At 37.7% G+C, this 9765-nt stretch overlaps 1 protein-coding gene and 1 long non-coding RNA gene across 3 annotated transcripts; one reads left to right on the forward strand and one right to left on the reverse strand.

The window, feature by feature from the left end:
• The first annotated feature begins 657 nt into the window (after positions 1-657).
• On the forward strand, positions 658-4041 carry LOC113349980. Of its 2 annotated transcripts, XR_003360524.1 has the most exons (3): positions 658-1319; positions 1543-1621; positions 1943-4041. It is a non-coding gene; the product is annotated as an uncharacterized LOC113349980 (long non-coding RNA). The 2 variants fall into 2 exon arrangements; XR_003360523.1 differs by having other exon boundaries at positions 658-1621.
• A 2087-nt stretch (positions 4042-6128) lies between these two features.
• Positions 6129-8651, reverse strand: LOC113354307 (DNA repair protein XRCC4-like). Its single transcript, XM_026597674.1, has 5 exons — positions 8355-8651; positions 8133-8275; positions 7418-7546; positions 6880-7002; positions 6129-6500 (listed from the first exon to the last, which is right to left on the reverse strand). The coding sequence occupies exons 1-5, from the start codon at positions 8503-8505 to the stop codon at positions 6261-6263; spliced, it is 786 nt and encodes a 261-aa protein (XP_026453459.1). The 5' UTR covers positions 8506-8651; the 3' UTR covers positions 6129-6260.
• Between the last annotated feature and the right edge of the window lie 1114 nt (positions 8652-9765).

The raw sequence follows: 9765 nt of genomic DNA on the forward strand, positions 1-9765 counted from the left end.
ATAGAGTGGTGGAACGGGGATATTTTAGAACAATGTCAAAGCTTTATTTCTAGGTATTTATCTTATAAACTTGTGTATGTTAAGCGTCTGAACAATAGGTTAGCGGATCACCTTGCTCGTTGAGCTAGGATTGATAGCCTTAATGGTCTTTTTTCTCCTTTTCCTCCATTTTTAAACTTGTTGTTGAGGAATGAGAACCTATCGGATGTCTGTAATTCTTTTTTGTGTTAATGGAATGGTGTGTGTTTTTCAGCAAAAAAAAAAAATATATATATATATATATATAGTCCAAAGAAAGATGCTACCCATTTGTGTTAATGGTATACTTAATGTCTCTAACAGTATTAGTCGCCTATAATTGGACAACTACAGATTTAATAAATTCTGAATTTTGTCGTTGCTATTAGAACGACTAAGATCAGCCGGAGTAGGATAGTTACAAGCATCAATGGGTAGCAGTATGGCATGTACCTGTTAATGAATGGGAGTGCCCATATCTTATATTAGATTGTAGTTAGCTTAATTAGTGTTAACTGTAACGGGTGGTTGAGATGTAACCACGTGGCGGGTTAGTGATCGTTAGATATTTGAGAGAGAAACCTAGATATATAAGCTAGGGATGCTGTAATGAAACTCTTATCAGATTATTAATCCAAATTAGAACTTTGTTCTTCTACAGGCTGTGTTCTTTTGAACTCAGAGGCTTGATTATCACGAATCAAGAGAGGTTTATCCTCAATCTATCCACCCAACCTTGTCACTGTACTTAGGTACATGACAATTGGTATCAAGAGCCGTCTTTCCTGAGAAATCATGGTTGATGGGATGAATTTACATGAAGAAAAATGGGTACAAATGAAGGGAAAATTGGTACCCATAGTGAAGTTGGAACAACTAGAAACGGAGAAATTAGACTGGTATCGGTGTCACTTTGAAAAGAGTATATCTCTAGGTCGAGAATACTCCATTCGGAGGTGGTCAAAATTGATGAACAAGGCGTTGAAGAAATTGAAATCAATCATGTTTATTAGGTATACTTCTCCAGCTCATAAACCTCCTTTTAGAGTGAAAAGAGATTCTACAGATATTTGTGACTCTTCCGATGAGTTGATTCCTTCTTATTTCTTTGAAGAAATGGTTGATTCAACAAAAAGTTTGAGTTCTCAAGCTAAAGAAGTTTCAACCGTGGATAAATCAGTTCACCCCACTGTCGATGAACTAAAAGATGATTCAATTGATGTCGTGAGTTTCAATTTAAAGAAATCGGCAAAGCTGAAGTGAGTTATTTCGATAGCAAGAATCATGTTCAAGTGGTTGAGGTTAGTTTAATCATTCTTTACAACAAATTGAAATGTCAGAGTTGTTTTCATATTGGTCTTGATGAGTTTAGAATCATTTTTGATCGTGGTAAGTATACAGTGGTACAACTGTATTATTATTTTGGAAAATTGATTCTTAGCCTTGTTCAATTCAGATTTTGGATTTCTATATTTGATAATTCCCCTGTGTGTTCATGATACTGAAATTTCTGTGGATGGGAAGCTGCTTGCTAAAATGCCTGAAGGTGTAACTTGGAATTTGGAGAATGATAGAGATGATTTTCTCTTACAACTTCAACAAGGTAAGATGGTTATTAAAATGCTCCTAATGGATATTGTATGTTGTGAGCTCAATTTTTTTTCAACCAACTGCCTATTGGGTTATTTTCTTTCCGTTGTTTCAAGTCAGCTGATATAATATTTGATCGTGGTAAGGATATAAACCTTCTCATATGGGTTTATTGTTTTCCTACACTTGATTCTAAGTTTGTGCATCGAATGAAAGTGTGGCTTAGGGACTTTTTGTTCATGGTGTTGGATATATCTGGTGATTTTGGTGATATGAGTAAGATGTTTGTTGAATTATCGACAAGCAATAAATTTTTCTTTCTCTTGTTGGCTAGTGTGGGGTGCATTAAGAAGGCTCGTCCATGGTCTGTTCAAGTGCTTGAAATTCAGGGAGCAGAAATTTTTTTCTTACAGCTCAAGTGTGTGTTGCTTGAGGTGAGTTCCAAGTTACTAATGGATGATTATTCCTTACTTTCCTTCGATTCTCTGCGTAGAATGTTTGATCGTGGGAAAGGATTTCAACTTATTAAGGGGTTATTTTTTTTGTTGGTGATTATTAATATTATTTTGATACAATTACTTCTGGTGTGATTGTTCTTCTGGTGTACTGTTTCGAGTTGTTATTTGAGTATATAACTGTATACTTGTTTAAGAACGGTGATCATGGGCTCGACTCAGATTCATTGTGGTGTGATTCAATTCCCTTGGTGTTGGTTAAATCGGGTGATACTGGTACTAGCAGTGGGCTATTTTTTCAAATATCAGAGAGTAGAATTTTGAGACTTCGATTGATTATAGTAGTGGAACATGACAAGGCACTAGAAATGGAAGCTCTCATGTTTGAGATTGTCGTGTGGAATTTGGAGGACGGGGTGCTTGTTTTTATCCTGATTGGCCCCCGATTAAGTTGTCAAGTCAAGTGATTCACTCCTTGGACTCGGCTAGTAATTCTGTGGTGATCTATTTCTATTCTCTTATGCTGTTTTTCTCATTATGTCCCAACGAGTTCAACATTTTAAGAGGGGAGTTATCTGTGCATTATCTTTTACCAGCACCTTCTGTCTATATTTATCTGATGACAGCGTGAACTCAGATCTTAGTCGTGGTATTTCAGATTCTTAAAATGTTGCCGTCAGTAGGATACTTGAGGTGGAAGTTCAGATTGGTTCCACATGTGTTGTGTATTGTGCGAAACATTAATTGGATTGATAAAAATTTCATCTCAGTGTTGTGTTCAGGGTTTAAGTGGGATACTGCATCCTGGAACTCAGTCGTCGTTCAGGTCCTACAAGATTATGAGGTCGAGAAGGCACAAGAGGGATTCGATAGACTACATGGTAGTATTTTGTGCATTTTTAGTAGAAGTGCAGAATTCTTACGTTTGTGGCTTCCAACTACAATCTATTATGGGGTCTGTAAAGTGCAACTTCGAGCTTCTTCTTATCATGCGCTGCTGCCTTTGGATGCTTGCGTTCCTCCCAATTATGCTTGTTATCGAATGTTGTTTGATCGAGGTAAAATTGCTGGGATGAAATTGTTGTTCGTAGCTTCAAACACCCCCACATACTTAATGGACGTATCTAGCCGAACTGTTCTTAGCACAAACAATTACCTAAATGAGATGGTAGAACTTCAAATTGCATTACAGTTGGGGGTCTCCTCGAGATGGACACTTGAAGCACATTCTAATACTAATCTCGACTGTGTACTGATGAGAATTCCTGGTCAGACTTGTATTTTTAATGGGAGGGTCCCAAGTTCATTCCACACTGAAGTTTTCAAGCACCGAAAGGTTCACTCTAGGTTTACTGCCATGTGTTTTGTTCCTTGTCAATTTATCTAAGCTACACAGCTGACGAGACAGCTACATTTTCCCATGGTATACAAAGTCAAGACTAATGCAAGTGGTGCTTCTATTGGTGCCTCCTCAACAAAGATTTACAAAGACAATGGGCCAGTTTACCTTGGGGGAAGAAATACTCGGGAGTTAACTCTACAGGTTCATTTTGAGTGTGTAATTACTACTTTGGGAATCACATGTAGTCTACCAAGACGTCAGTCAAAGGCTGGGCTTGGTATGTAGGTGTTTATGGATCTCATATTGGATTTCAGTGGCATTATGAGTTCTGGTCTTTTGATGCGTGCCTTTCCAATTGTCGGGCTGATTCTTTTCACTTCCATCCTTGAGGACAAGGATGTTTTCAAGGGGATTGGAATGTCATGTACCTGTTAATGAATGGGAGTGCCCATATCTTATATTAGACTGTAGTTAGCTTAATTAGTGTTAACTGTAACAGGTGGTTGAGATGTAACCACGCGGCGGGTTAGTGATCGTTAGATATTTGAGAGAGAAACCTAGATATATAAGCTAGGGATGCTGTAATGAAACTCTTATCAAATTATTAATCCAAATTAGAACTTTGTTCTTCTACAAGCTATGTTCTTTTGAACTCAAAGGCTTGATTCTCACGGATCTAGAGAGGTTTATCCTCAATCTATCCAACCAAGCTTGTCATTGTACTAAGGTACATGACACAGTCCAGTATATGACTACCGTGAACTTTCTTTATCTAGGATTTTTTTTATATGGAATAAGAAAAGATGGTGAAGGTGAAGGTCATGGGGCGGAGATGGAGAAGAAGAAATAATTTTTAACTTAGGTTTTTTATTTTTATTGGATAAAGGGTATTTACATTAACTAGCTGGAAGCCTAACAAGCTAAGCTCCAACAACATACTAATACATTAATTGAACAGGTTGTTGTGCTAGCCTATCAGCGAGCCTCAAGGATAACCTAGTCAAGGGAGCCGAAGCGGATGGGGCAGAGATTGTGTCACAAGGGGGCAAACTAACTCTACCTTTCATGTTAATTTCTACAATATTACGTCATTGGGGGCTTGAACTTGGGACCTCCTAGAACGCATGAAACTTTGAGGAACGAGGATGACCAGCTGAGCTAGATACCCGTTATTAAGTTATTGGGTGGTTTTACTGTTGGGTGTAAACAAAAAAGTCATGAGTAATATTTAGGATATTTTAAATTTGTAAGGGTCGTAATTAGGATAGGAGGGGTGACAATTTATGTGAGTGGCAAATAGGAAAAGTATGTGTGATAAATAGAGAAAACCAAAATATTTTAGAAAACTTTGTGGAAGTGCTTGAATAACGTTCTTCTAATTAGTTTCAGTTTGTCTATATTCATAAAATGCAAAATCTGGATTACCTTCTGTAGATGTGATGATCGGATCCATCACCGATATTATCAACATTTAGCCATTTCGGTCATCTGGCAGTGTGGATTTTCCCATGGGCATCGCTGTGATCGCCAACAACAGTTTTCCAGAATGTCACCCATCCATGGATTACTCCCGTCTGAGCAGTTTCACTGTAGAGATTTTAGCTAACTCTGGAGCCAATCGCGCTAAAAAACCTTGGTGCTAGAAAAGATAAACTATTACCTATATTCCATTCGACGAACACTACCTGTCGACCTGAGGTATTATAATAGCACCATCTTAAATTGGAGTCTTCTTTGGGTCCAAAATATATTAAAGATCTCCGTCGTTATTGTCATTCATGAGACCAATACCCGACCCAATCAGTCCAACGTACTTCTCACCCTCGACAGGTGACCCATAGTTAGCTATGATACCATATGGAGTTATTTGATCCACCACCGATACCGTCCCTACTTGGCCACTGCGGTCATCAGACAATTTGGGGTTTTCTAAGGGCACCGTTGTGGTCATCCAATAACAGCTTTCCAGGACTAAATTATTCATGCCTGAGCAAGCTTAACTGCAGAGCTTTTAACCAATTCTTGAGCGAATTGACGAGAGTAATCCATGGATGGATGACCTTCTGGGAAGCTGCTGCTGGATGACCGTGGTGGCTAAGTGATAACAATATTGGTTGTAGGTCGGGTCATCACAAGAACTAAAGATGGAACATAGAAATATTTGGAGTTGAGATAGCTCTTGCTGAAGTTCACTGATTTTGGATTATATGTGGCCAAAATTGATCTTATTCCATTTAGACTTATGATGCCTTGTACTGGAAAGCTCACTTGTAAGAACACAAGCTGTAGAAATTGTAACGTTAACACCCCAAGCATTCATAATCTCGTTGCATCATTCTAAAGCCAGTGTTCCAAAAATTTCAAATTCCCGTCACAAATATTGTTTTGACTATAGAGATTAAGTAGTATAGGAGAAAACAAATTTGAGGAAAATGAGCTAAGGTTGCATTAGGGTAACTAATAGTCCATTCACTATTGACTAGACCGTTATCAAGTCTAGAATTTACTTTACCTGGGGGAGTTTTTTAAGGAAGAAAAATGTGAAAGTGGATTTGTACTCTTTTTCAAAAGAGGCTGAAGAACGTGGGAGAACCAGAAGAACGTGGGAGAACCAGTACAGCTGATGCATAAAGACTCGTCTATCAACAAGGGTACCATTAGGCAGTAGTGACCCAAGATGAACTGCTTCCTGTCCATCTTAAACACTGTTATGGGAGAAAATATACACCCAAAGCTTAACAACATATCCATACCAAAGTTTAGATTTTTCATTACAAAAAAATATAGAAAAATTAATGTGACCAATTGTTATAAAAAGGTGCACCAATTACTATTGGCTACAAAGCATCTTGCTCCTATGTTTTTCTCTTTCGACTGTAGCGCGTACTTGTACTTATGTTCTTTGACGTCCCAACGTCACTCTTTGAGGATTCTACACCACTGTTATCTTCTTGATCAGTTGGTTCATGATAAGATTCAGTTTTACCGGATGACTCCTCTTCTTCCTGAGGTGATTTGCCACTGTGTTCCTGCTTCGATAGTCGGTCTCGCAGTTCTCTCAGTTTTGCCTTTTTTGAGTTTAAGACACCAACAAACTGAAACAGAAACAACAGTTGATAGGAGAACAAGGATTATCATCCATCCTGCATTCTAATATTATTGAGAGAAATACAAGATGACCACTAACTTTACTAGTTGTATCCTGTTGCATGTTAGTAACCAACTCATCAGGAAGTACAAATTTGGGGCATCACAAGTAGCTGTGTTTCAACTTGAGTAAAGGCCACCAGACAGAAGAAATAGTTAAGTTCCCTTCGACAAAACGACAAAGTATAAAGCAAATTATATACAAGGTTTATGTGGCGGGTTATCAAGTTAGATGTTTCCAGTGGCCAGTGCACGTTGGTATAACCTTTCATCATTAATGATTCAACTGATGAGATCATTAAAAACATTTGTGTATCTGTGAAGCACCTTTGCATACAGAGCTGATTCAAGCTCTGCCTTCTCATTGCTGAACTTCTCACTCTGGGCTAAGCATTTTTCAGCTTCCAGTTTCAACCTGTCAAATGACTGCGCCTTTCTAACGACTTCTTCCTATTTATGCCAAACAAAAAATAGAGTTATAACTTTGCGGTAGGAGGTAAAGTATAGAAGTTATTTTGAGGGCTGATTTAGCAAAATGAAAATATATTGCATTCAAATAACAAACTTTTGCAGTCATGTGGGAATGAATATTTACCGATGATTTTCGCACAAGTTAATCAACTATGTGTACTGATACTCCAACAATATCTTAAGTTTCTTTATCTTAAAGCAATTAGTAACCCGATAACAAATTCCTCATGCCTAAACGACATTTTAGGGAAAAAAGCAAAAGAGTCCAAGTTGTAGGCAGTAAAATTTGCAGGTGGGTGATGGCAGCCCGTGGTGGGTGAAGGCATATTAAATGGTAAAATGACTAAGTTAACAAAGTCATACATATCCTGATTTCTGAAGTTTGTAAACTCACACTGAGGCGTATATTTGCATCCATAAGAAAATCCAGAATTTCTGAAGTCGTCTTTTTGTTATCAGGTGATGGTTTACATTTCCATCGCCATTCTAACGTTGTTCCTTGCTTCTCAAATGTCCACGACAACTGCAAGAATACCATCAGTACAAGCATCAATCCATTTTTTTAACACAACACAAAAGTTAATTCACAAATTAAGTTCTGCAACCCAACATTGATAGAGTAAACAATTCAATTGACTATAACCCCAACATTATGCAGGTATACATTTATAAGTATCCTCTCGATGACTCAATGACGGTATAAATAAACTAAACCTAACAAAGCAGATCAAATATTCTAGATACAATGTCACTACGTCAGTACCCTTTCTTCCGAAAATGCTTATACTTGAGCACAGAATTTTCAAGGGAGTGTTACGCCCCTGTTTGGAGGAATGAGATTTGGGTTGCAGGACCATATAATTTACACTATCAACCAAGATGCTGGAAGTTTCAGGCTAAGAACATGATCAAGCTCTAGAATCTACATAGCAGTTTTCCATCCTCATAATGAACCCTTTTCTAAAAATTCAAAATCCTATTTATTTCAAAATCAGAGATTATATAATCAGGATCAAATGACAAAGAAACCCTAAAATTGCAATTGAAATAGTAAAAACCCTAACAATCAGAAAGACAAGTAAAAGAAAAAAAAATGGGATTTGACTAACTCTCTTATGTCCATCACCAGCATCAACAAAACCATATGTAGAACCAGGTTGTCGAAACCCTAGATGACGTTCAGCAGTCTCAATGTAATCAGACACAGGTTGATCCCATTGACTTGCTCTCCCTTTGACTTCACTTTCCAAAGCTACAAACAACAACAACAATTTGAACAATCACAATTTTTTTCTTACATGGGTCTCAACAATCACAAATTTGAATAATACCTTTGCATATCCAAGTGTTGATTCCGTCGGTAATGAAAAGTTCAAAACGAGAATCAAACCAGTTCCCTTTGATGAAAATTACTTCTTGTTGTTCATTTTCTCTGCCGGGAATTTCAAGTCGTAAACATGTTTGCCTGTAACTGGAATCCATCGCTACAGCGGCTCCGTATCTCTCTAGTCTTAACTCTCAACTTAAAGATTCCCGCCCACACCATACGAGAGCTAATGTAGAACTGCTGATGGGTCGCGCTATGTGGTGTCTTGGACCCGAGTTTCGCAAAATCACTTTTGTGATGGGAATAGGACTACCGGACCCCTCAACAATGCTGAGCGTTAAGACGTGTGGTTATGTAGCATCTGGTGACATGCCCATCTGGGTGGTAAGTTGTACACATGGGTTCTTGTTCATGTGTACGGGCCAGTCATCAGGGTCAAGTCTTTCGTGGCTATACCTTTAGCATGCGAACTTGTTACACCATCGGCTAAGCAGAGGCTACAGTATACTACTTTAACGGTCGTGAATGGATAAACCCAACTAAAGTGGTGTACCCAATCACTGCTCCGTAACCTTTGCGGTACGGCATGTGTCAAACTTATTTTTGCCTTCGGGTTGTGCAAGGCGTAGGCAGGCAGGCGTAAAATCCATGTCTTACTTTCGGGAGTTAATATTGTCTCCTACTCACCCGACCCGGTACTTGTTACTGGAAAAGGGTTTTGGTCTTTGGGTCTTAAGGGTTTTTCCAAGCCATTCCCAATTGCCTTTCCACGTCAGCTTGTGAAGAACCTAGGCTCAGTGGTAATTTCCAATTGTCATCGGGAAAAAAACGGTTTAGTCTAAAAACGCGTTAAAGAATACGGATTAGTTCGTCACAAGTTAATTAGATATAATTTAGTCCAAAAATTATTTAAAATACGGAAAATGCATGAATAGCCTTCCTGATTACAATTTAGTCCAAATAATTACAGTTTAGTCCAAAATGACTCATGATGGTGTCAGTAATTTTAAATAATATAAAAATAATTTATTTTTCGAATCGTTTGTCCATATTCGCAAACTTTATATATTCGGAAAGCTCTTTCCGAGATCTACAAAAATAATACCCATATGATTATATAATTTTCATTTTAATTTTTATTTTAGTTTATACTAGTGTACAACTATGTACACATATGCAAAATTCCAGAAAATCCAACGTTTGTACTCTCAAAACATTCAATATATTCATGAAACGGGACAATGGTGTACAATCATGTACATCTGCAAAAATCCGATATCAATACTCATAAAACATACAATATATTCATGAGACGGGACAATGGTATACAACTATATACACATCTATAAAAATCCAGAAATTCCAACATCTATACTCACAAACGTGCAATATATTCATGAGACGGAACAATGGTG

The sequence above is a fragment of the Papaver somniferum genome, chromosome 2 (assembly GCF_003573695.1).
Source record: "Papaver somniferum cultivar HN1 chromosome 2, ASM357369v1, whole genome shotgun sequence".
Lineage (NCBI taxonomy): Eukaryota > Viridiplantae > Streptophyta > Magnoliopsida > Ranunculales > Papaveraceae > Papaver > Papaver somniferum.

Coding starts and splice junctions, on each gene's coding strand:
- LOC113354307 (XM_026597674.1), bottom strand. CDS start 8,505: ATGGATTCCAGTTACAGGCAAACATGTTTACGACTTGAAATTCCCGGC. Junction 7,003..7,417: donor ATGCAAATATACGCCTCAGT/GTGAGTTTACAA, acceptor TGGCATAAATAG/GAAGAAGTCGTTAGAAAGGC. Junction 6,501..6,879: donor AATCAGCTCTGTATGCAAAG/GTGCTTCACAGA, acceptor TTTCTGTTTCAG/TTTGTTGGTGTCTTAAACTC.